The sequence below is a fragment of the Ranitomeya variabilis genome, chromosome 5, assembly GCF_051348905.1.
Source record: "Ranitomeya variabilis isolate aRanVar5 chromosome 5, aRanVar5.hap1, whole genome shotgun sequence".
Lineage (NCBI taxonomy): Eukaryota > Metazoa > Chordata > Amphibia > Anura > Dendrobatidae > Ranitomeya > Ranitomeya variabilis.
In genome coordinates this window covers 2,431,209-2,458,971 of record NC_135236.1, presented here as the reverse complement: position 1 = coordinate 2,458,971, position 27,763 = coordinate 2,431,209, and the positions used below count along the sequence as shown (strand labels likewise).

At 48.0% G+C, this 27,763-nt stretch overlaps 1 protein-coding gene across 2 annotated transcripts in view; it reads left to right on the top strand.

Moving 5' to 3' along the window:
- The first annotated feature begins 21,799 nt into the window (after positions 1-21,799).
- SLC2A4 (solute carrier family 2 member 4) overlaps positions 21,800-27,763 on the top strand; it is a 213,176-nt gene continuing 207,212 nt past the window's right edge. Inside the window, exons 1-2 of one of the 2 annotated variants that reach the window (XM_077261438.1) lie at positions 21,800-21,968; positions 22,042-22,152. In XM_077261438.1, coding sequence (XP_077117553.1) covers positions 21,930-21,968; positions 22,042-22,152 — 150 coding nt within the window. In that variant the 5' untranslated portion in view covers positions 21,800-21,929. The remainder of the gene's footprint in view (positions 21,969-22,041; positions 22,153-27,763) is intronic. The other variant, XM_077261439.1, reaches the window with a different exon arrangement.

The window sequence follows — 27,763 nt, the reverse complement described above, 5'->3', positions numbered from 1 at the left end:
TGTCATCTCCCCTGTATATAGTATATACCAGTGTCATCTCCTCCTGTATATAGTATATACCTGTGTCCTCTCCCCTGTATATAGTATATACCTGTGTGTCATCTCCCCTGTATATAGTATATACCTGTGTGTCATCTCCCCTGTATATAGTATATACCTGCATGTCATCTCCTCCTGTATATAGTATATACCTGTGTGTCATCTCCTCCTGTATATAGTTTATACCTGTGTGTCATCTCCTCCTGTATATAGTATATACCTGTATGTCATCTCCTGTATATAGTATATACCTGTGTCATCTCCTCCTGTATATAGTATATACCTGTATGTCATCTCCTCCTGTATATAGTATATACCTGTGTCATCTCCTCCTGTATATAGTATATACATGTGTCATCTTCTCCTGTATATAGTATATACCTGTGTGTCATCTCCTCCTGTATATAGTATATATCTGTGTGTCATCTCCTCCTGTATATAGTATGTACCTGTGTGTCACTCCCCTGTATATAGTATATACCTGTGTCATGTCTCCTGTATATAGTATATACCGGTGTGTCATCTCACCTGTATATAGTATATACCTGTATGTCATCTCCTCCTGTATATAGTATGTACCTGTGTGTCATCTCCTCCTGTATATAGTATATACCTGTGTGTCATCTCCTCCTGTATATAGTATATACCTGTGTCATCTCCTCCTGTATATAGTATATATGTGTGTGTGTCATCTCCCCTGTATATAGTATATACCTGTGTGTCATCTCCCCTCTATATAGTATATACCTGTGTGTCATCTCCCCTGTATATAGTATATACCTGTGTGTCACCTCCTCCTGTATATAGTATATACCTGTGTCATCTCCTCCTCTATATAGTATATACCTGTGTGTAATCTCCTCCTGTATATAGTATATACCTGTATGTCATCTCCTCCTGTATATAGTATATACCTGTGTGTCATCTCCTCCTGTATATAGTATATACCTGTGTCATCTTCTCCTGTATATAGTATATATCTGTGTGTCATCTCCTGTATATAGTATATACCTGTGTGTCATCTCCCCTGTATATAGTATATACCTGTGTGTCATCTCCCCTGTATATAGTATATACCTGTGTCATCTTCTCCTGTATATAGTATATATCTGTGTGTCATCTCCCCTGTATATAGTATATATCTGTGTGTCATCTCCTGTATATAGTATATACCTGTATGTCATCTCCTCCTGTATATAGTATATACCTGTGTCATCTTCTCCTGTATATAGTATATATCTGTGTGTCATCTGTATATAGTATATACCTGTATGTCATCTCCTCCTGTATATAGTATATACTTGTGTGTCATCTCCCCTGTATATAGTATATATCTGTCTGTCATCTCCCCTGTATATAGTATATATGTGTGTGTCATCTCCTCCTGTATATAGTATATACCTGTGTGTCATCTCCTCCTGTATATAGAATATACCTGTGTGTCATCTCCCCTGTATATAGTATATATGTGTGTGTCATCTCCTCCTGTATATAGTATATACCTGTATGTCATCTCCTCCTGTATATAGTATATACCTGCTGTATGTCATCTCCTCCTATATATAGTATGTACCTGTATGTCATCTCCTCCTGTATATAGTATATATCTGTGTGTCATCTCCCCTGTATATAGTATATATGTGTGTGTCATCTCCTCCTGTATATAGTATATACCTGTATGTCATCTCCTCCTGTATATAGTATATACCTGTGTGTCATCTCCCCTGTATATAGTATATACCTGTGTGTCATCTCCTCCTGCATATAGTATATACCTGTATGTCATCTCCTCCTATACATAGCATATACCTGTATGTCATCTCCTCCTGTATATACTATATACCTGTAGGTAATCTGCTCCTGTATATAGTATATACCTGTGTGTCATCTCCCCTGTATATAGTATATATCTGTAAGTCATCTCCTGCTGTATGTAGTATGTACCTGTATGTCATCTCCTCCTCTATATAGTATATACCTGTGTGTCATCTCTCCGGTATATAGTATATACCTGTGTCATCTCCTCCTGTATATAGTATATACCTGTGTGTCATCTCCCCTGTATATAGTATATACCTGTGTGTCATCTCCTCCTGCATATAGTATATACCTGTGTGTCATCTCCCCTGTAAATAGTATATACCTGTGTGTCATCTCCCCTGTATATAGTATATACCTGTGTGTCATCTCCCCCTGTATATAGTATATACCTGTGTGTCCTCTCCCCTGTATATAGTATATACCTGTGTCATCTCCTCCTGTATATAGTATATACCTGTATGTCATCTCCTCCTGTATATAGTATATACCTGTGTGTCATCTCCCCTGTATATAGTATATACCTGTGTGTCATCTCCCCTGTATATAGTATATACCTGTGTGTCATCTCCTCCTGTATATAGTATATACCTGTATGTCATCTCCTCCTGTATAAAGTATATACCTGTGTGTCATCTCCCCTGTATATAGTATATACCTGTATGTCATCTCCTCCTGTATATAGTATATACCTGTATGTCATCTCCTCTGTATATAGTATATACCTGTGTGTCATATCCTCCTGTACAAAGTATATATCTGTGTGTCATCTCCTCCTGTATATAGTATATACCTGTGTGTCATCTCCTCCTGTATATAGTATATACCTGTGTGTCATCTCCTCCTGTATATAGTATATACCTGTGTGTCATCTCCCCTGTATATAGTATATATCTGTATATCATCTCCTCCTGTATATACTATATACCTGTAGGTAATCTGCTCCTGTATATAGTATATACCTGTGTGTCATCTCCCCTGTATATAGTATATATCTGTAAGTCATCTCCTGCTGTATGTAGTATGTACCTGTATGTCATCTCCTCCTCTATATAGTATATACCTGTGTGTCATCTCTCCGGTATATAGTATATACCTGTGTCATCTCCTCCTGTATATAGTATATACCTGTGTGTCATCTCCCCTGTATATAGTATATACCTGTGTGTCATCTCCTCCTGCATATAGTATATACCTGTGTGTCATCTCCCCTGTAAATAGTATATACCTGTGTGTCATCTCCCCTGTATATAGTATGTACCTGTATGTCATCTCCTCCTGTATATAGTATATACCTGTGTGTTATCTCCCCTGTATATAGTATGTGTGTCATCTCCTCCTGTATATAGTATATACCTGTGTGTCATCTCCCCTGTATATAGTATGTACCTGTATGTCATCTCCTCCTGTATATAGTATATACCTGTGTGTTATCTCCCCTGTATATAGTATATGCCTGTGTGTCATCTCCCCTGTATATAGTATATACCTGTGTGTCATCTCCCCTGTAAATAGTATATACCTGTGTGTCATCTCCCCTGTATATAGTATATATCTGTATGTCATCTCCTCCTGTATTAGACCTCGTTCACACGTTATTTGGTCAGTATTTTTACCTCAGTATTTGTAAGCTAAAATGGCAGCCTGATAAATCCCCAGCCAACAGTAAGCCCACCCCCTGGCAGTATATATTAGCTCACACATACACATAATAGACTGGTCATGTGACTGACAGCTGCCGGATTCCTATATGGTACATTTGTTGCTCTTGTAGTTTGTCTGCTTATTAATCAGATTTATATTTTTGAAGGATAATACCAGACTTGTGTGTGTTTTAGGGCGAGTTTCAGGTGTCAAGTTGTGTGTGTTGAGTTGCGTGTGGCTCCTAGCCCAGGTGTTTTAATCGCAGCAGGTCCAGCACCCCTTCACAGAGAGAGAGAATATGAGTCTAGGAAGAGGTTTTCACAGGTACCCATTCACATGGAGACGTTTATTCTCAGCGAGGTAGGCAAGCGTAGGACCTGATATACGAGAGATGCCGTAAAGGGGCTATCAGGTACACATAAAATTGGCCATTTTTATGCGCTAAACGCTCTCATTTTTCATATTTCTAGTGCAGTATTGCAGTTCAGTTTTCATGTTTCATGTTTGCATGTCTTAGCGCTGCAGTGTGCTGCCTTTTTTACTTGACTATATATGAGTTGGTTACTCTAGGTTCAGCACCTGTTCACACTTAGTCTATGTATGGATGTGACGGTCAGTTTTTTCAAATATATTATTGAGTTGCGTGTGGCGACATGCATGTAGCGACTTTTGTGAGATGAGTTTTGTGTGGCGACATGCGTGTAGCAACTTTTTGTGTGTCGAGTTGCATGTGACAGGTTAGTGTAGCAAGTTGTGTGCAGCAAGTTTTGCGCATGGGGAGTTTTATGTGTGGTGCGTTTTGAGTATGTGCAAGTTTTGTGTGAGGCAACTTTTGCATGTGTTGCAACTTTTGTGCATGTGGCAATTTTTCCGCGTGTGCAAGTTTTGCATGTGGCGAGTTTTCCATGAGGTGAGTTTTGCACGTGTGGCTAGTTTTGCGTGAGCCTAGTTTTGCATGTGGCGAGTTTTGCATGTGGCGAGTTTTGCATGTGGTGAGTTTTGCATGTGGTGAGTTTTGCATGAGGTGAGTTTTGCGTGAGCCTAGTTTTGCGTGAGCCTAGTTTTGCATGTGGCGAGTTTTGCATGTGGCGAGTTTTGCATGTGGTGAGTTTTGCATGTAGCGAGTTTTGCGCATGGCGAGTTTTGAGTGGCGACTTTTGTGTTTCGACTTTTATGTGGCGAGGTTGGTGTATGTGTGGTGAAATGTGCGCTGAGGGTGGTATATGTGTTCGAGCACGTGGTAGTGTGTGGCGCATTTTGTGTGTGTGTTCATATCCCCGTGTGTGGTGAGTATCCCATGTCTTGGCCCCACCTTAGCAACTGTACGGTATATACTCTTTGGCGCCATCGCTCTCATTCTTTAAGTCCCCCTTGTTCACATCTGGCAGCTGTCAATTCGCCTCCAACACTTTTCCTTTCACTTTTTCCCCATTATGTAGATAGGGGCAAAATAGTTTGGTGAATTGGAACGTGCGGGGTTAAAATTTCGCCTCACAACATAGCCTATGACGCTCTCTGGGTCCAGACGTGTGGCTATAGCTGTGACGGTGCAGATGCCAATCCCGGACATACACACACACACATACTGTACACACACATTCAGCTTTATATATTGGATATCCTATTATATTATCTCCACATTTTGGATGTTATTCTAGCACCTTCTTTGCAGTAAGCACTTAAAAAGAATGGTAGTAATTTCTATATCAGAAGCACCTTTTTAGTATATGCACTTTAGAATAAGATCTAGCTAATTAGGTACAATTATAATTTGTACAATCACATTGTGATAGCAGCTATATTGTCTTAGTGCCATAGAGTCAATTGTGTGGCCTTCATCTCCCTCTCTTTTTCCAGTACCATTTTTGATCCTGTATTTTTAAAGTTTTTTTTGGATGAATTAATAAATTTCAGTATTTCAAAGTATTTTGCTTGTCACTTCAATTAATTTTTGTTTCTCAAAAGGTTTAATGAGATGTACAAAAATAATAGTATATATTGTTTCAAAGAAGCGCTGCCCATGATTAATGGGCAATCATTATATGTAAGAACTATGTTATATAGATCAGTATGACGTGTCAGGAGATTGCACTGTAATAACGCGGTAAGGTTAGCATGATGTGTCACCTGACTTCACGGTATTCTCGGGGGTAATGTCCGTGTGACGTGTCAGGAGATTACATGGTAATGTTGGGGGTAATGTCAGTGTGACGGGTCAGGAGATTACATGGTAATGTTGGGGGTAATGTCAGTGTGACGGGTCAGGAGATTACATGGTAATGTTGGGGGTAATGTGAATATGACGTGTCAGGAGATTACACGGTAATGTTGGGGGTAATGTCAGTATGACGTGTCAGGGGACTACACGGTAATGTTGGGGGTAATGTCAGTATGACGTGTCAGGGGACTACACGGTAATGTTGGGGGTAATGTCAGTATGACGTGTCAGGGGACTACACGGTAATGTTGGGGGTAATGTCAGTATGACGTGTCAGGGGACTACACGGTAATGTTGGGGGTAATGTCAGTATGACGTGTCAGGGGATTATACTGTAATGTGGGGGGTAATGTCAGTATGACGTGTCAGGACAGGAGATTACATGGTAATGTTGGGGGTAATGTCAGTATTACGTGTCAGGAGATTACACGGTAATGTTGGGGGTAATGTCAGTATGACGTGTCAGGAGATTACATGGTAATGTTGGGGGTAATGTCAGTATGACGTGTCAGGAGATTACATGGTAATGTTGGGGGTAATGTCAGTATGACGTGTCAGGAGATTATACTGTAATGTTGGGGTAATGTCAGTATGACGTGTAAGGAGATTACACTGTAATGTGGGGGGTAATGTCAGTATGATGTGTCAGGAGATTACATGGTAATGTCAATGACGTGTCAGGAGATTACATGGTAATGTGGGGGGTAATGTCAGTATTACGTGTCAGGAGATTACACGGTAATGTTGGGGGTAATGTCAGTATGACGTGTCAGGAGATTACACAGTAATGTGGGGGGTAATGTCAGTATGATGTGTCAGGAGATTACATGGTAATGTCAATATGACGTGTCAGGAGATTACATGGTAATGTGGGGGGTAATGTCAGTATGACGTGTCAGGAGATTACATGGTAATGTTGGGGGTAATGTCAGTGTGACGTGTCAGGAGATTACATGGTAATGTTGGGGGTAATGTCAGTGTGACGTGTCAGGAGATTACATGGTAATGTTGGGGGTAATGTCAGTATGACTTGTCAGGGGACTACACAGTAATGTCGGGGGTAATATCAGTATGACGTGTCAGGGGACTACACGGTAATGTTGGGGGTAATATCAGTATGACGTGTCAGGGGACTACACGGTAATGTTGGGGGTAATGTCAGTATGACGTGTCAGGAGATTACATGGTAATGTTGAGGGTAATGTCAGTGTGACGACGTGTCAGGAGATTACATGGTAATGTTGGGGGTAATGTCAGTTTGACGTGTCAGGAGATTATACTGTAATGTCGAGGTAATGTCAGTATGACATGTCAGGAGATTACACGGTAATGTGTTGTGGTATTGTCAGTGTGATGTATCAGAATATTACATGGTAATGTGGGGGGTAAAGTCAGTATGACATGTCAGGAGATTACATGGTTATGTCGGGGTCATGTCAGTATGACGTGTCAGGAGATTACATGGTAATGTTGGGGGTAATGTCAATGTGACAACGTGTCAGGAGATTACATGGTAATGTTGGGGGTAATGTCAGTGTGATGACGTGTCAGGAGATTACATGGTAATGTTGGGGGTAATGTCAGTATAACGTGTCAGGAGATTATACTGTAATGTCGGGGTAATGTCAGTATGACGTGTCAGGAGATTACACAGTAATGTGTTGGGGTATTGTCAGTGTGACGTATCAGTAGATTACATGGTAATGTGGGGGTAATGTCAGTATGATGTGTCAGGAGATTACATGATAATGTCGGGGTAATGTCAGTATGACGTGTCAGGAGATTACATGGTAATGTTGGGGGTAATTTCAGTGTGACGTGTCAGGAGATTACATGGTAATGTTGGGGGTAATGTCAATATGACGTGTCAGGAGATTACACGGTAAAGTTGGGGGTAATGTCAGTATTACATGTCAGGAGATTACACGGTAATGTTGGGGGTAATGTCAGTATGACGCGTCAGGGGATTACATGGTAATTTTGGGGGTAATGTCAGTATGACGTGTCAGAAGATTACATGGTAATGTTGGGGGTAATGTCAGTATGACGTGTCAGGAGATTACACGGTAATGTTGGGGGTAATGTCAGTATGACGTGTCAGGAGATTACACTGTAATGTCGGGGTATTGTCAGTGTGACGTGTCAGGAGATTACATGGTAATGTGGGGGGGTAATGTCAGTGTGACGTGTCAGGAGATTACACTGTAATGTCGGGGTATTGTCAGTGTGACATGTCAGGAGATTACACTGTAATGTCGGGGTATTGTCAGTGTGACGTGTCAGGAGATTACACTGTAATGTCGGGGTATTGTCAGTGTGATGTGTCAGGAGATTACATGGTAATATCGGGGTATTGTCAGTGTGACGTGTCAGGAGATTACATGGTAATGTGGGGGGGTAATGTCAGTGTGACATGTCAGGAGATTACACTGTAATGTCAGGGTATTGTCAGTGTGACGTGTCAGGAGATTACATGGTAATGTCGGGGTAATGTCAGTGTGACGTGTCAGGAGTTTACACTGTAATGTCGGGGTATTGTCAGTGTGACGTGTCAGGAGATTACATGGTAATGTCGGGGTAATGTCAGTATGACGTGTCAGGAGATTACATGGTAATGTCGGGGTAATGTCAGTATGACGTGTCAGGAGATTACATGGTAATGTCGGGGTATTGTCAGTGTGACGTGTCAGGAGATTACATGGTAATGTGGGGGGGTAATGTCAGTGTGACGTGTCAGGAGATTACACTGTAATGTTGGGGTATTGTCAGTGTGACGTGTCAGGAGATTACATGGTAATGTCGGGGTAATGTCAGTATGACGTGTCAGGAGATTACACGGTAAAGTTGGGGGTAATGTCAGTATTACATGTCAGGAGATTACACGGTAATGTTGGGGGTAATGTCAGTATGACGCGTCAGGGGATTACATGGTAATTTTGGGGGTAATGTCAGTATGACGTGTCAGAAGATTACATGGTAATGTTGGGGGTAATGTCAGTATGACGTGTCAGGAGATTACACGGTAATGTTGGGGGTAATGTCAGTATGACGTGTCAGGAGATTACACTGTAATGTCGGGGTATTGTCAGTGTGACGTGTCAGGAGATTACATGGTAATGTGGGGGGGTAATGTCAGTGTGACGTGTCAGGAGATTACACTGTAATGTCGGGGTATTGTCAGTGTGACATGTCAGGAGATTACACTGTAATGTCGGGGTATTGTCAGTGTGACGTGTCAGGAGATTACACTGTAATGTCGGGGTATTGTCAGTGTGATGTGTCAGGAGATTACATGGTAATATCGGGGTATTGTCAGTGTGACGTGTCAGGAGATTACATGGTAATGTGGGGGGGTAATGTCAGTGTGACATGTCAGGAGATTACACTGTAATGTCAGGGTATTGTCAGTGTGACGTGTCAGGAGATTACATGGTAATGTCGGGGTAATGTCAGTGTGACGTGTCAGGAGTTTACACTGTAATGTCGGGGTATTGTCAGTGTGACGTTTCAGGAGATTACATGGTAATGTTGGGGGTAATGTCAGTGTGACGTGTCAGGAGATTACATGGTAATGTTGGGGTAATGTCAATATGACGTGTCAGGAGATTACACGGTAATGTTGGGGGTAATGTCAGTATTACGTGTCAGGAGATTACACGGTAATGTTGGGGGTAATGTCGGTATGACGTGTCAAGAGATTACATGGTAATGTTTGGGGTAATGTCAGTATGACGTGTCAGGAGATTACATGGTAATGTTGGGGGTAATGTCAGTATGACGTGTCAGGAGATTACACGGTAATGTTGGGGGTAATGTCAGTATGATGTGTCAGGAGATTACACAGTAATGTTGGGGGTAATGTCAGTATGACGTGTCAGGAGATTACATGGTAATGTCGGGGTAATGTCAGTATGACGTGTCAGGAGATTACACTGTAATGTCGGGGTATTGTCAGTGTGACGTGTCAGGAGATTACATGGTAATGTGGGGGGGTAATGTCAGTGTGACGTGTCAGGAGATTACACTGTAATGTCGGGGTATTGTCAGTGTGACGTGTCAGGAGATTACACTGTAATGTCGGGGTATTGTCAGTGTGACGTGTCAGGAGATTACATGGTAATATCGGGGTATTGTCAGTGTGACATGTCAGGAGATTACATGGTAATGTCGGGGTAATGTCAGTGTGACGTGTCAGGAGATTACACTGTAATGTCGGGGTATTGTCAGTGTGACATGTCAGGAGATTACATGGTAATGTGGGGGGGTAATGTTAGTGTGACGTGTCAGGAGATTACACTGTAATGTCGGGGTATTGTCAGTGTGACGTGTCAGGAGATTACATGGTAATGTTGGGGGTAATGTCAGTGTGACGTGGCAGGAGATTACATGGTAATGTTGGGGGTAATGTCAATATGACGTGCCAGGAGATTACACTGTAATGTCGGGGTATTGTCAGTGTGACGTGTCAGGAGATTACATGGTAATATCGGGGTAATGTCAGTGTGACGTGTCAGGAGATTACATGGTAATATGGGGGGGTAATGTCAGTGTGACGTGTCAGGAGATTATACTGTAATGTCGGGGTATTGTCAGTGTGACGTGTCAGGAGATTACATGGTAATGTCGGGGTATTGTCAGTGTGACGTGTCAGGAGATCACATGGTAATGTCGGGGTAATGTCAGCGTGACGTGTCAGGAGATTACATGGTAATGTGGGGGGTAATGTCAGTATGATGTGTCAGGAGATTACACTGTAATGTCGGGGTAATGTCAGTGTGACGTGTCAGGAGATTACACTGTAATGTCGGGGTAATGTCAGTGTGACGTGTCAGGAGATCACATGGTAATGTCGGGGTAATGTCAGCATGACGTGTCAGGAGATTACATGGTAATGTGGGGGGTAATGTCAGTATGATGTGTCAGGAGATTACACTGTAATGTCGGGGTAATGTCAGTGTGACGTGTCAGGAGATTACACTGTAATGTCGGGGTAATGTCAGTGTGATGTGTCAGGAGATTACATGGTAATGTCGGGGTATTGTCAGTGTGACGTGTCAGGAGATCACATGGTAATGTCAGGGTAATGTCAGCGTGACGTGTCAGGAGATTACATGGTAATGTGGGGGGTAATGTCAGTATGATGTGTCAGGAGATTATACTGTAATGTCGGGGTAATGTCAGTATGACGTGTCAGGAGATTACACAGTAGTGTGTTGGGGTATTGTCAGTGTGACGTATCAGTAGATTACATGGTAATGTGGGGGTAATGTCAGTATGATCTGTCAGGAGATTACATGATAATGTCGGGGTATTGTCAGTGTGACGTGTCAGGAGATTACATGGTAATGTCGGGGTATTGTCAGTGTGACGTGTCAGGAGATCACATGGTAATGTCGGGGTAATGTCAGCGTGACGTGTCAGGAGATTACATGGTAATGTGGGGGGTAATGTCAGTATGATGTGTCAGGAGATTACACTGTAATGTCGGGGTAATGTCAGTGTGACGTGTCAGGAGATTACACTGTAATGTCGGGGTAATGTCAGTGTGACGTGTCAGGAGATTACATGGTAATATCAGGGTATTGTCAGTGTGACGTGTCAGGAGATCACATGGTAATGTCGGGGTAATGTCAGCGTGACGTGTCAGGAGATTACATGGTAATGTGGGGGGTAATGTCAGTATGATGTGTCAGGAGATTACACTGTAATGTCGGGGTAATGTCAGTGTGACGTGTCAGGAGATTACATGGTAATGTCGGGGTATTGTCAGTGTGACGTGTCAGGAGATCACATGGTAATGTCGGGGTAATGTCAGCGTGACGTGTCAGGAGATTACACTGTAATGTCGGGGTAATGTCAGTGTGACGTGTCAGGAGATTACACTGTAATGTCGGGGTAATGTCAGTGTGACGTGTCAGGAGATCACATGGTAATGTCGGGGTAATGTCAGCGTGACGTGTCAGGAGATTACATGGTAATGTGGGGGGTAATGTCAGCGTGACGTGTCAGGAGATTACATGGTAATGTGGGGGGTAATGTCAGTATGATGTGTCAGGAGATTACACTGTAATGTCGGGGTAATGTCAGTGTGACGTGTCAGGAGATTACATGGTAATGTCGGGGTATTGTCAGTGTGACGTGTCACGAGATTACATGGTAATGTCGGGGTATTGTCAGTGTGACGTGTCACAAGATCACATGGTAATGTCGGGCTATTGTCAGTGTGACGTGTCAGGAGATCACATGGTAATGTCGGGGTAATGTCAGCGTGACGTGTCAGGAGATTACATGGTAATGTGGGGGGTAATGTCAGTATGATGTGTCAGGAGATTACACTGTAATGTCGGGGTATTGTCAGTATGACGTGTCAGGAGATTACACGGTAATGTTGGGGGTATTGTCAGTGTGACGTGTCAGGAGATTACATGGTAATGTGGGGGGGTAATGTCAGTGTGACGTGTCAGGAGATTACATGGTAATGTCGGGGTATTGTCAGTGTGACGTGTCACGAGATCACATGGTAATGTCGGGGTATTGTCAGTGTGACGTGTCAGGAGATTACATGGTAATGTCGGGGTATTGTCAGTGTGACGTGTCACGAGATCACATGGTAATGTCGGGGTATTGTCAGTGTGACGTGTCAGGAGATTACACTGTAATGTCGGGGTAATGTCAGTGTGACGTGTCAGGAGATCACATGGTAATGTCGGGGTAATGTCAGTGTGACGTGTCAGGAGATTACATGGTAATGTCGGGGTATTGTCAGTGTGACGTGTCAGGAGATTACATGGTAATGTCGGGGTATTGTCAGTGTGACGTGTCAGGAGATCACATGGTAATGTCGGGGTATTGTCAGTGTGACGTGTCAGGAGATTACACTGTAATGTCGGGGTAATGTCAGTGTGACGTGTCAGGAGATCACATGGTAATATCGGGGTAATGTCAGTGTGATGTGTCAGGAGATTACATGGTAATGTCGGGGTAATGTCAGTATGATGTGTCAGGAGATCACATGGTAATGTCGGGGTAATGTCAGTGTGACGTGTCAGGAGATCACATGGTAATGTCGGGGTATTGTCTGTGTGACGTGTCAGGAGATTACATGGTAATGTCGGGGTATTGTCAGTGTGACGTGTCACGAGATCACATGGTAATGTCGGGGTATTGTCAGTGTGACGTGTCAGGAGATTACACTGTAATGTCGGGGTAATGTCAGTGTGACGTGTCAGGAGATCACATGGTAATGTCGGGGTAATGTCAGTGTGACGTGTCAGGAGATTACATGGTAATGTCGGGGTATTGTCAGTGTGACGTGTCAGGAGATCACATGGTAATGTCGGGGTATTGTCAGTATGACGTGTCAGGAGATTACACGGTAATGTCGGGGTATTGTCAGTGTGACGTGTCAGGAGATTACACTGTAATGTCGGGGTAATGTCAGTGTGACGTGTCAGGAGATCACATGGTAATGTCGGGGTAATGTCAGTGTGACGTGTCAGGAGATTACATGGTAATGTCGGGGTATTGTCAGTGTGACGTGTCAGGAGATTACATGGTAATGTCGGGGTATTGTCAGTGTGACGTGTCACGAGATCACATGGTAATGTCGGGGTATTGTCAGTGTGACGTGTCAGGAGATTACACTGTAATGTCGGGGTAATGTCAGTGTGACGTGTCAGGAGATCACATGGTAATGTCGGGGTAATGTCAGTGTGACGTGTCAGGAGATTACATGGTAATGTCGGGGTAATGTCAGTATGATGTGTCAGGAGATCACATGGTAATGTCGGGGTAATGTCAGTGTGACGTGTCAGGAGATTACACTGTAATGTCGGGGTAATGTCAGTGTGACGTGTCAGGAGATCACATGGTAATGTCGGGGTAATGTCAGTGTGACGTGTCAGGAGATTACATGGTAATGTCGGGGTAATGTCAGTATGATGTGTCAGGAGATCACATGGTAATGTCGGGGTAATGTCAGTGTGACGTGTCAGGAGATTACACTGTAATGTCGGGGTAATGTCAGTGTGACGTGTCAGGAGATCACATGGTAATGTCGGGGTATTGTCAGTGTGACGTGTCAGGAGATTACACGGTAATGTTGGGGGTAATGTCAGTATGATGTGTCAGGAGATTACACTGTAATGTCGGGGTAATGTCAGTGTGACGTGTCAGGAGATTACACGGTAATGTCGGGGTATTGTCAGTGTGACGTGTCAGGAGATTACACTGTAATGTCGGGGTATTGTCAGTGTGACGTGTCAGGAGATCACATGGTAATGTCGGGGTAATGTCAGTGTGACATGTCAGGAGATCACATGGTAATGTCGGGGTAATGTCAGTGTGACGTGTCAGGAGATCACATGGTAATGTCGGGGTATTGTCAGTGTGACGTGTCAGGAGATCACATGGTAATGTCGGGGTAATGTCAGTATGACGTGATTACATGGTAATGTCACGGTAAGGTCAGTGTCACGTGTGTCGTCTCTCACATCTATTAATACCGGGTATTTGTGTCTTCCATACAGAGGCTCCCCTGGGCTCCGGCCCCTCTCGCCCTCTTCGGGTGTCTCATTACGGTGGTATTTTAGTCACAAGCAGAGGACAGGATGTTGTGGTGACAGCTGCTGCCGCCCCCACCTGTGACTGATGGTCCTCAGCATGTGTGAGGCCCCCCGGACTGTGGTCCCAACATGTCACTGTCCCCATATACACAAGTACCCCCCAGAGTCGCCCCTCTAGTCCCCGTCTCTCGGCTGCGGCCTCTGTGCGCCCCTCATTACCTGGCAGGGATTGCCAGCATCTCCTGTGACCGCTTATCTCCAGCAGTGACATCAGCTGCTTCCATCCATCAGTCCTGTTCCTATGTCCTAAGTCATTACCGCCGCTTATCTTCTCTCTTCCCGCCGCTTATCTGCCCTCTATACACTGTAACTGCCGCTTATCTCCACTCTATACAATCTAACCGCCGCTTATCTCCACTCTATACAATCTAACCGCCGCTTATCTCCTCTCTATCCACTCTAACCGCCGCTTATCTCCTCTGCCACTCTAACCATCACTTATCTCCTCTCTATCCTCTGTAACCGCCGCTTATCTCCTCTCTATCCACTCTTACCGCCGCTTATCTCCTCTGCCACTCTAACCACCACTTATCTCCTCTCTATCCTCTGTAACCGCCGCTTATCTCCTCTCTATCCACTCTAACTGCCGCTTATCTCCACTCTATACAATCTAACCGCCGCTTATCTCCACTCTATACAATCTAACCGCCGCTTATCTCCTCTGCCACTCTAACCACCACTTATCTCCTCTGCCACTCTAACCACCACTTATCTCCTCTCTATCCTCTGTAACCGTCGCTTATCTCCTCTGTAACCGTCGCTTATCTCCTCTGTAACCACCGCTTATCTCCTCTCTATCCACTCTAACCGCCGCTTATCTCCTCTGTAACCACCACTTATCTCCTCTCTATCCACTCTAACCGCCGCTTATCTCCTCTGTAACCACCACTTATCTCCTCTCTATCCACTCTAACCGTCGCTTATCTCCTCTATAACTGCCGCTTATCTCCTCTGTCTCCTCTAACCACCACTTATCTCCTCTAACCTCCACTTATCTCCTCTCTATCCTCTCTAACCGCCACTTATCTCCTCTCCATCCACTGCTGCTTATCTCCTTTGTAACCGCTGCTTATCTCCTCTCTATCCTTCTTCCCGCCGCTTATCTCCTCTCTATCCTCTTACCGCCGCTTGTCTCCTCTGTCCACTCTAACCGCCACTTATCTTCTCTCTATCCTCTCTAACTGCCGCTTATCTCCTCTGTAACCGTCGCTTATCTCCTCTGCTCACTCTATCCGCCACTTATCTCCTCTCTATCTGCCGCTTATCTCCTCTGTAACCATCGCTTATCTCCTCTGTCCACTCTATCCGCCACTTAACTCCTCTCTATACACTCTAACCGCTCCTTATCTCCTCTGTAACAGCCGCTTATCTCCTCTCTATCCGCTTATCTCCTCTGTCCACTCTATCTGCCACGTATCTCCTCTCTATCCACTCTAACTGTCGCTTATCTCCTCTGTAACCATCGCTTATCCCCTCTCTATCCACCGCTTATCTCCTCTGTCCACTCTGACCGCCACTTATCTGCTCTCTGTCTCCTCTAACCGCCACTTATCTCCTCTCCATCCACTGCTGCTTATCTCCTTTGTAACCGCCGCTTATCTCCTCTCTATCCTTCTTACCGCCGCTTATCTCCTCTCTCTCCTCTTACCGCCGCTTGTCTCCTCTCTGTCCACTCTAACCGCTCCTTATCTCCTCTGTAACCGCCACTTATCTCCTCTATCTCCTCTAACCTCCACTTATCTCCTCTCTATCCTCTCCTTATCTCCTCTCTATCCACTGCCGCCTATCTCCTCTGTAACCACCGCTTATCTCCTCTCTATCCTCTTACCGCCACTTACCTCCTCTGTCCACTCTAACCGCCACTTTTCTCCTGTGACCGCTTATCTCCAGCAGTGACGTCAGCTGCTTCCATCCATCAGTCCTGTTCCTATGTCCTAAGTCATTACCGCCGCTTATCTTCTCTCTTCCCGCCGTTTATCTGCCCTCTATACACTGTAACTGCCGCTTATCTCCACTCTATACAATCTAACCGCCGCTTATCTCCACTCTATACAATCTAACCGCCGCTTATCTCCTCTCTATCCACTCTAACCGCCGCTTATCTCCTCTGCCACTCTAACCACCACTTATCTGCTCTCTGTCTCCTCTAACCACCACTTAACTCCTCTAACCGCCACTTATCTCCTCTCCATCCAATGCCGCTTATCTCCTTTGGAACCGCCGCTTATCTCCTCTCTATCCTTCTTACCGCCGCTTATCTCCTCTCTATCCTCTTACCGCCGCTTGTCTCCTCTGTCCACTCTAACCGCCACTTATCTCCTCTCTATCCTCTCTAACTGCTGCTTATCTCCTCTGTAACCACTCTATCTGCCGCTTATCTCCTCTCTATACACTCTAACCGCTCCTTATCTCCTCTGTAACAGCCGCTTATCTACTCTCTATCCTCTTACCACGGCTTATCTCCTTTGTCCACTCTATCTGCCACGTATCTCCTCTCTATCCACTCTAACTGCCACTTATCTCCTCTATAACCATCGCTTATCCCCTCTCTATCCACTGCTTATCTCCTCTGTCTACTCTATTCGCCACTTATCTCCTCTCTATCCACTCTAACCACCACTTATCTGCTCTCTGTCTCCTCTAACCACCACTTATCCCCTCTAACCTCCACTTATCTCCTCTCTAACCGCCACTTATCTCCTCTCCATCCACTGCCACTTATCTCCTTTGTAACCGCCGCTTATCTCCTCTCTATCCTTCTTACCGCCGCTTATCTCCTCTCTATCCTTCTTACCGCCGCTTATCTCCTCTCTATCCTCTTACCGCCCCTTGTCTCCTCTGTCCACTCTAACCGCCATTTATCTCCTCTCTAACCTCTCTAACTGCCGCTTATCTCCTCTGTAACCGTCGCTTATCTCCTCTGTCCACTCTATCCGCCACTTATTTCCTCTCTGTCCACTCTAACCGCCACTTATCTCCTCTCTAACCTCTCTAACTGCCGCTTATCTCCTCTGTAACCGTCGCTTATCTCCTCTGTCCACTCTATCCGCCACTTATCTCCTCTCTGTCCACTCTAACCGCCACTTATCTCCTCTCTAACCTCTCTAACTGCCGCTTATCTCCTCTGTAACCATCGCTTATCTCCTCTGTCCACTCTAACCGCCACTTATCTCCTCTAATCTCCACTTATCTCTTCTCTATCCTCTCTAACCGCCACTTATCTCCTCTCTATCCACTGCCGCTTATCTCCTCTGTAACCACCGCTTACCTCCTCTCTATCCTTCTTACCACCACTTATCTCCTCTCTATCCTCTTACCGCCGCTTATCTCCTCTGTCCACTCTAACCGCCACTTATCTCCTCTCTATCCTCTCTAACTGCCGCATTTCTCCTCTGTAACCATCGCTTATCTCCTCTGTCCACTCTATCTGCCACGTATTTCCTCTCTATCCACTCTAACTGCCGCTTATCTCCTCTGTAACCGTCGCTTATCCCCTCTCTATCCGCCGCTTATCTCCTCTGTCCACTCTATTCGCTGCTTATCTCCTCTCTATCCACTCTAACCGCCGCTTATCTCCTCTGTAACCGCCGCTTATCTTCTCTGTCCACTCTAACCGCCACTTATCTCCTCTCTATCCTCTCTAACCACCACTTATCTCCTCTCTATCTCCTCTAACCGCCACTTATCTGCTCTCTGTCTCCTCTAACCGCCACTTATCTCCTCTAACCTCCACTTATCTCCTCTCTATCCTCTCTAACCGCCACTTATCTCCTCTCCATCCACTGCCGCTTATCTCCTTTGTAACCACCGCTTATCTCCTCCCTATCCTCTTACCACGGCTTATCTCCTCTGTCCACTCTATCTGCCATGTATATCCTCGCTATCCACTCTAACTGCCGCTTATCTCCTCTGTAACTGCCGCTTACCTCCTCTCTATTCTCTCTAATCGCCAATTATCTCCTCTCTAACCACCGCTTATCTCCTTTCTAACCGCCACTTATCTCCACTCTATCCTCTGTAACCGCCGCTTATCTCCTCTGTAACCACCACTTATCTCCTCTCTGTCCACTCTAACCACCGCTTATCTCCACTCTATCCTCTGTAAGCGCCGCTTATCTCCTCTGTAACTGCCGTTTATCTCCTCTCTATCCGCCGCTTATCTCCTCTCTATACACTCTAACCGCCGCTTATCTCCTCTGTAGCCGCCGCTTATCTCCACTCTAACCCCTGCTTATCTCCTCTGTATCCACTCTAACCGCCGCTTATCTCCTCTCTATCCTTTCTTACCGCCGCTTATCTCCGCTCGGCCCCCCTTATCTCTGCTCGGCCCCCTCTTATCTCCGTTCGGCCCCCTTCTCATCTCCGCTCGACCCCCTCTCATCTCTGTTCGGCCCCCCCCCTTATCTCTGTTCGGCCCCCTCTTATCTCCGCTCGACCCCCTCTCATCTCTGTTCGGCCCCCCCTTATCTCTGTTCGGCCCCCTCTCATCTCCGCTCGGCCCCCTCTTATCTCCGCTCGGCCCCCCCCTTATCTCTGTTCGGCCCCCTCTTATCTCCACTCGGCCCCCTCTCATCTCTGCTCAGCCCCCCCTTATCTCTGTTTGGCCCCCTCTCATCTCTGTTCGGCCCCCCCTTATCTCTGTTCGGCCCCCCCTTATCTCTGTTCGGCCCCCCCTTATCTCTGTTCGGCCCCCTCTCATCTCTGTTCGGCCCCCTCTATCTCTGTTCGGCCCCCTCTTATCTCCGCTTGGCCCCCTCTTATCTCCGCTCGGCCCCCTCTCATCTCTGCTCAGCCCCCCCTTATCTCTGTTCGGCCCCCTCTCATCTCCGCTCGGCCCCCTCTTATCTCCGCTCGGCCCCCTCTCATCTCCGCTCGGCCCCCTCTTATCTCCGCTCAGCCCCCTCTCATCTCTGCTCAGCCCCCCCTTATCTCTGTTCGGCCCCCTCTCATCTCCGCTCGGCCCCCTCTTATCTCCGCTCGGCCCCCTCTTATCTCCGCTCGGCCCCCTCTCATCTCCGCTCGGCCCCCTCTTATCTCCGCTCAGCCCCCTCTCATCTCTGCTCAGCCCCCCCTTATCTCTGTTCGGCCCCCTCTCATCTCTGCTCGGCCCCCTCTTATCTCCGCTCGGCCCCCTCTCATCTCCGCTCGGCCCCCTCTTATCTCCGCTCGGCCCCCTCTCATCTCCGCTCGGCCCCCTCTTATCTCCGCTCAGCCCCCTCTCATCTCTGCTCAGCCCCCCCTTATCTCTGTTCGGCCCCCTCTCATCTCTGCTCAGCCCCCTCTTATCTCTGTTCGGCCCCCTCTCATCTCCGCTCGGCCCCCTCTTATCTCCGCTCGGCCCCCTCTCATCTCCGCTCGGCCCCCTCTTATCTCCGCTCAGCCCCCTCTCATCTCTGCTGAGCCCCCCCTTATCTCTGTTCGGCCCCCTCTCATCTCTGTTCGGCCCCCTCTTATCTCTGTTCGGCCCCCCCTTATCTCTGTTCGGCCCCCTCTTATCTCCGCTCGGCCCCCTCTCATCTCCGCTCGGCCCCCTCTTATCTCCGCTCAGCCCCCTCTCATCTCTGCTCAGCCCCCCCTTATCTCTGTTCGGCCCCCTCTCATCTCTGCTCGGCCCCCTCTTATCTCCGCTCGGCCCCCTCTCATCTCTGCTCAGCCCCCTCTTATCTCTGTTCGGCCCCCTCTCATCTCTGCTCAGCCCCCTCTTATCTCTGTTCGGCCCCCTCTCATCTCCGCTCGGCCCCCTCTTATCTCCGCTCGGCCCCCTCTCATCTCCGCTCGGCCCCCTCTTATCTCCGCTCAGCCCCCTCTCATCTCCGCTCGGCCCCCTCTTATCTCCGCTCAGCCCCCTCTCATCTCTGCTCAGCCCCCCCTTATCTCTGTTCGGCCCCCTCTCATCTCTGTTCGGCCCCCTCTTATCTCTGTTCGGCCCCCCCTTATCTCTGTTCGGCCCCCTCTCATCTCTGTTCGGCCCCCTCTTATCTCTGTTCGGCCCCCCCTTATCTCTGTTCGGCCCCCTCTTATCTCCGCTCGGCCCCCCCTTATCTCTGTTCGGCCCCCTCTTATCTCCGCTCGGCCCCCTCTTATCTCCGCTCGGCCCCCTCTTATCTCCGCTCGGCCCCCTCTTATCTCTGTTCGGCCCCCTCTTATCTCCACTCGGCCCCCTCTCATCTCTGTTCGGCCCCCTCTTATCTCTGTTCGGCCCCCCCTTATCTCCGCTCAGCCCCCCCTTATCTCCGCTCGGCCCCCCTTATCTCTGTTCGGCCCCCTCTTATCTCTGTTCGGCCCCCCCTTATCTCTGTTCGGCCCCCTCTTATCTCCGCTCGGCCCCCTCTCATCTCCGCTCGGCCCCCTCTTATCTCCGCTCAGCCCCCTCTCATCTCTGCTCAGCCCCCCCTTATCTCTGTTCGGCCCCCTCTCATCTCTGCTCGGCCCCCTCTTATCTCCGCTCGGCCCCCTCTCATCTCTGCTCAGCCCCCTCTTATCTCTGTTCGGCCCCCTCTCATCTCTGCTCAGCCCCCTCTTATCTCTGTTCGGCCCCCTCTCATCTCTGCTCAGCCCCCTCTTATCTCTGTTCGGCCCCCTCTCATCTCCGCTCGGCCCCCTCTTATCTCCGCTCGGCCCCCTCTCATCTCCGCTCGGCCCCCTCTTATCTCCGCTCAGCCCCCTCTCATCTCCGCTCGGCCCCCTCTTATCTCCGCTCAGCCCCCTCTCATCTCTGCTCAGCCCCCCCTTATCTCTGTTCGGCCCCCTCTCATCTCTGTTCGGCCCCCTCTTATCTCTGTTCGGCCCCCCCTTATCTCTGTTCGGCCCCCTCTCATCTCTGTTCGGCCCCCTCTTATCTCTGTTCGGCCCCCCCTTATCTCTGTTCGGCCCCCTCTTATCTCCGCTCGGCCCCCCCTTATCTCTGTTCGGCCCCCTCTTATCTCCGCTCGGCCCCCTCTTATCTCCGCTCGGCCCCCTCTTATCTCCGCTCGGCCCCCTCTTATCTCTGTTCGGCCCCCTCTTATCTCCACTCGGCCCCCTCTCATCTCTGTTCGGCCCCCTCTTATCTCTGTTCGGCCCCCCCTTATCTCCGCTCAGCCCCCCCTTATCTCCGCTCGGCCCCCCTTATCTCCGCTCGGCCCCCTCTTATCTCCGCTCGGCCCCCCCTTATCTCCGCTCGGCCCCCTCTTATCTCCGCTCGGCCCCCCCTTATCTCCGCTCGGCCCCCTCTTATCTCCGCTCGGCCCCCTCTTATCTCCGCTCGGCCCCCTCTTATCTCCGCTCGGCCCCCTCTTATCTCCGCTCGGCCCCCTCTTATCTCCGCTCAGCCCCCTCTTATCTCCACTCGGCCCCCTCTCTTCTCCAGTCTGACCAGTCCTGGGGGTCTCCAGGGTGAGTTCAGTGTCCCTCCCACTGTGGGAGAGTGGTGTTACTCCGGGGTGGGCCGCCCCTAGCTGCCACCCGTCACTCGCCCTCAGCAGACTGTGCAGTTGGTGCCTTCGCCCGATGCCGCTCTGCCCCATCCCCCACAGCCATTACTTCTCTCCTTAACACAAGGTCACAGCTTCCTCTGAACACTCCACAGCCCCAGCGCAGAAGCCACGATGCCCTCAGGAGGATTTCAGCCCATTGACGGGGGGCAGGTAAATACACGGGTGAGAAGAACTGAGGGTCCACACCAGAAAAGGCAAACACCTGACAACTTCTGTCTTACAGCAGGTTGTGCGCTCCGGAGTCACAAAAACTCTGGTTCTGTCCGTCTTCACCGCGATCCTGGGCTCATTCCAATTCGGATACAACATCGGAGTCATCAACGCCCCTCAAAAGGTGGGTGACAGCGATAAAAGGGGTCACACGGGTCATAGGGTGAGGTCAGGTGTACAGGACGTGGTATGGAGCAGTGGTATGATGGGTACATGGTGTCATACATACACGGTGAGGTCAGGTGTACAGGACGTGGTATGGAGCAGTGGTATGATGGTTACATGGTGTCATACATACACGGTGAGGTCAGGTGTACAGGACGTGGTATGGAGCAGTGGTATGATGGTTACATGGTGTCATACATACACGGTGAGGTCAGGTGTACAGGACGTGGTGTGGAGCAGTGGTATCATGGTTACATGGTGTCATACATACACGGTGAGGTCAGGTGTATAGGACGTGGTATGGAGCAGTGGTATGATGGTTACATGGTGTCATACAGTACACGGTGAGGTCAGGTGTATAGGACGTGGTATGGAGCAGTGGTATGATGGTTACATGGTGTCATACATACACAGTGAGGTCAGGTGTACAGGACGTGGTATGGAGCAGTGGTATGATGGTTACATGGTGTCATACATACACGGTGAGGTCAGGTGTGCAGGACGTGGTATGGAGCAGTGGTATGATGGGTACATGGTGTCATACATACACGGTGAGGTCAGGTGTACAGGACGTGGTATGGAGCAGTGGTATGATGGTTACATGGTGTCATACATACACAGTGAGGTCAGGTGTACAGGACGTGGCATGGAGCAGTGGTATGATGGTTACATGGTGTCATACATACACGGTGAGGTCAGGTGTATAGGACGTGGTATGGAGCAGTGGTATGATGGTTACATGGTGTCATACATACACAGTGAGGTCAGGTGTACAGGACGTGGTATGGAGCAGTGGTATGATGGTTACATGGTGTCATACATACACGGTGAGGTCAGGTGTGCAGGACGTGGTATGGAGCAGTGGTATGATGGGTACATGGTGTCATACATACACGGTGAGGTCAGGTGTACAGGACGTGGTATGGAGCAGTGGTATGATGGTTACATGGTGTCATACATACACAGTGAGGTCAGGTGTACAGGACGTGGCATGGAGCAGTGGTATGATGGGTACATGGTGTCATACATACACGGTGAGGTCAGGTGTACAGGACGTGGTATGGAGCAGTGGTATGATGGTTACATGGTGTCATACATACACGGTGAGGTCAGGTGTATAGGACGTGGTATGGAGCAGTGGTATGATGGTTACATGGTGTCATACATACACAGTGAGGTCAGGTGTACAGGACGTGGTATGGAGCAGTGGTATGATGGTTACATGGTGTCATACATACACGGTGAGGTCAGGTGTGCAGGACGTGGTATGGAGCAGTGGTATGATGGGTACATGGTGTCATACATACACGGTGAGGTCAGGTGTACAGGACGTGGTATGGAGCAGTGGTATGATGGTTACATGGTGTCATACATACACAGTGAGGTCAGGTGTACAGGACGTGGCATGGAGCAGTGGTATGATGGGTACATGGTGTCATACATACACGGTGAGGTCAGGTGTACAGTATGTGGTATGGAGCAGTGGTATGATGGGTACATGGTGTCATACATACACGGTGAGGTCAGGTGTACAGTATGTGGTATGGAGCAGTGGTATGATGGTTACACGGTGTCATACATACACGGTGAGTTCAGGTGTACAGGACGTGGTATGGAGCAGTGGTATGATGGGTACATGGTGTCATACATACACGGTGAGGTCAGGTGTACAGGACGTGGTATGGAGCAGTGGTATGATGACTGCATGGTGTCATACATACACGGTGAGTTCAGGTGTACAGGACGTGGTATGGAGCAGTGGTATGATGGGTACATGGTGTCATACATACACGGTGAGGTCAGGTGTACAGGACGTGGTATGGAGCAGTGGTATGATGGGTACATGGTGTCATACATACACGGTGAGGTCAGGTGTACAGGACGTGGTATGGAGCAGTGGTATGATGGGTACATGGTGTCATACATACATAGTGAGGTCAGGTGTACAGGACGTGGTATGGAGCAGTGGTATGATGGGTACATGGTGTCATACATACACGGTGAGGTCAGGTGTACAGGACGTGGTATGGAGCAGTGGTATGATGGGTACATGGTGTCATACATACACGGTGAGGTCAGGTGTACAGGACGTGGTATGGAGGAGTGGTATGATGGGTACATGGTGTCATACATACATAGTGAGGTCAGGTGTACAGGACGTGGTATGGAGCAGTGGTATGATGGTTACATGGTGTCATACATACATAGTGAGGTCAGGTGTACAGGACGTGGTATGGAGCAGTGGTATGATGGGTACATGGTGTCATACATACACGGTGAGGTCAGGTGTACAGGACGTGGTATGGAGCAGTGGTATGATGGGTACATGGTGTCATACATACATAGTGAGGTCAGGTGTACAGGACGTGGTATGGAGCAGTGGTATGATGGGTACATGGTGTCATACATACACGGTGAGGTCAGGTGTACAGGACGTGGTATGGAGCAGTGGTATGATGGTTACATGGTGTCATACATACATAGTGAGGTCAGGTGTACAGGACATGGTATGGAGCAGTGGTATGATGGATACATGGTGTCATACATACACGGTGAGGTCAGGTGTACAGGACGTGGTATGGAGCAGTGGTATGATGGTTACATGGTGTCATACATACAAGGTGAGGTCAGGTGTACAGGACGTGGTATGGAGCAGTGGTATGATGGGTACATGGTGTCATACATACATAGTGAGGTCAGGTGTACAGGACGTGGTATGGAGCAGTGGTATGATGGTTACATGGTGTCATACATACATAGTGAGGTCAGGTGTACAGGACGTGGTATGGAGCAGTGGTATGATGGTTACATGGTGTCATACATACACGGTGAGGTCAGGTGTACAGGACGTGGTATGGAGCAGTGGTATGATGGTTACACGGTGTCATACATACACGGTGAGTTCAGGTGTACAGGACGTGGTATGGAGCAGTGGTATGATGGGTACATGGTGTCATACATACACGGTGAGGTCAGGTGTACAGGACGTGGTATGGAGCAGTGGTATGATGGTTACATGGTGTCATACATACACGGTGAGTTCAGGTGTACAGGACGTGGTATGGAGCAGTGGTATAATGGTTACATGGTGTCATACATACACGGTGAGTTCAGGTGTACAGGACGTGGTATGGAGCAGTGGTATAATGGTTACATGGTGTCATACATACACGGTGAGTTCAGGTGTACAGGACGTGGTATGGAGCAGTGGTATAATGGTTACATGGTGTCATACATACACGGTGAGGTCAGGTGTACAGGACGTGGTATGGAGCAGTGGTATAATGGTTACATGGTGTCATACATATACGGTGAGGTCAGGTGTACAGGACGTGGTATGGAGCAGTGGTATGATGGTTACATGGTGTCATACATACATGGTGAGGTCAGGTGTACAGGACGTGGTATGGAGCAGTGGTATGATGGTTACATGGTGTCATACATACACGGTGAGGTCAGGTGTACAGGACGTGGTATGGAGCAGTGGTATGATGGTTACATGGTGTCATACATACACGGTGAGGTCAGGTGTACAGGACGTGGTATGCAGCAGTGGTATGATGGTTACATGGTGTCATACATACATGGTGAGGTCAGGTGTACAGGACGTGGTATGGAGCAGTGGTATGATGGGTACATGGTGTCATACATACAAGGTAAGGTCAGGTGTACAGGACGTGGTATGGAGCAGTGGTATGATGGTTACATGGTGTCATACATACAAGGTGAGGTCAGGTGTACAGGACGTGGCATGGAGCAGTGGTATGATGGTTACATGGTGTCATACATACCTGGTGAGGTCAGGTGTACAGGATGTGGTATGGAGCAGTGGTATGATGGGTACATGGTGTCATACATACCTGGTGAGGTCAGGTGTACAGGATGTGGTATGGAGCAGTGGTATGATGGGTACATGGTGTCATACATACCTGGTGAGGTCAGGTGTACAGGATGTGGTATGGAGCAGTGGTATGATGGGTACATGGTGTCATACATACACGGTGAGGTCAGGTGTACAGGACGTGGTATGGAGCAGTGGTATGATGGTTACATGGTGTCATACATACACGGTGAGGTCAGGTGTACAGGACGTGGTATGGAGCAGTGGTATGATGGGTACATGGTGTCATACATACAAGGTGAGGTCAGGTGTACAGGACGTGGTATGGAGCAGTGGTATAATGGATACATGGTGTCATACATACATGGTGAGGTCAGGTGTACAGGACGTGGTATGGAGCAGTGGTATGATGGGTACATGGTGTCATACATACACGGTGAGGTCAGGTGTACAGGACGTGGTATGGAGCAGTGGTATGATGGTTACATGGTGTCATACATACACGGTGAGGTCAGGTGTACAGGACGTGGTATGGAGCAGTGGTATGATGGGTACATGGTGTCATACATACAAGGTGAGGTCAGGTGTACAGGACGTGGTATGGAGCAGTGGTATAATGGATACATGGTGTCATACATACACGGTGAGGTCAGATGTACAGGACGTGGTATGGAGCAGTGGTATGATGGTTACACGGTGTCATACATACCTGGTGAGGTCAGGTGTACAGGATGTGGTATGGAGCAGTGGTATGATGGTTACATGGTGTCATACATACACGGTGAGGTCAGGTGTACAGGACGTGGTGTGGAGCAGTGGTGTGATGGTTACATGGTGTCATACATACACGGTGAGGTCAGGTGTACAGGACGTGGTGTGGAGCAGTGGTGTGATGGTTACCTGATGTCATACATACACGGTGAGGTCAGGTGTACAGGACGTGGTATGGAGCAGTGGTGTGATGGTTACATGGTGTCATACATACACGGTGACGTCAGGTGTACAGGACGTGGTATGGAGCAGTGGTATGATGGTTACATGGTGTCATACATACACAGTGAGGTCAGGTGTACAGGACGTGGTATGGAGCAGAGGTATGATGGTTACATGGTGTCATACATACACGGTGAGGTCAGGTGTACAGGACGTGGTATGGAGCAGTGGTATGATGGGTACATTATGTCATACATACATGGTGAGGTCAGGTGTACAGGACGTGGTATGGAGCAGTGGTATGATGGTTACCTGATGTCATACATACACGGTGAGGTCAGGTGTACAGGACGTGGTATGGAGCAGTGGTATGATGGTCACATGGGTCATAGGGTGAGGTCAGGTGTACAGGACGAGTATGGAGCAGTGGTATGATGGGTACATGGTGTCATACATACACGGTGAGGTCAGGTGTACAGGACGTGGTATGGAGGAGTGGTATGATGGTTACATGGTGTCATACAGTACACGGTGAGGTCAGGTGTACAGGACGTGGTATGGAGCAGTGGTATGATGGTTACATGGTGTCGTACATACACGGTGAGGTCAGGTGTACAGGACATGGTATGGAGCAGTGGTATGATGGTTACATGGTGTCATACATACACGGTGACGTCAGGTGTACAGGACGTGGTGTGGAGCAGTGGTGTGATGGTTACCTGATGTCATACATACACGGTGAGGTCAGGTGTACAGGACGTGGTATGGAGCAGAGGTATGATGGTTACATGGTGTC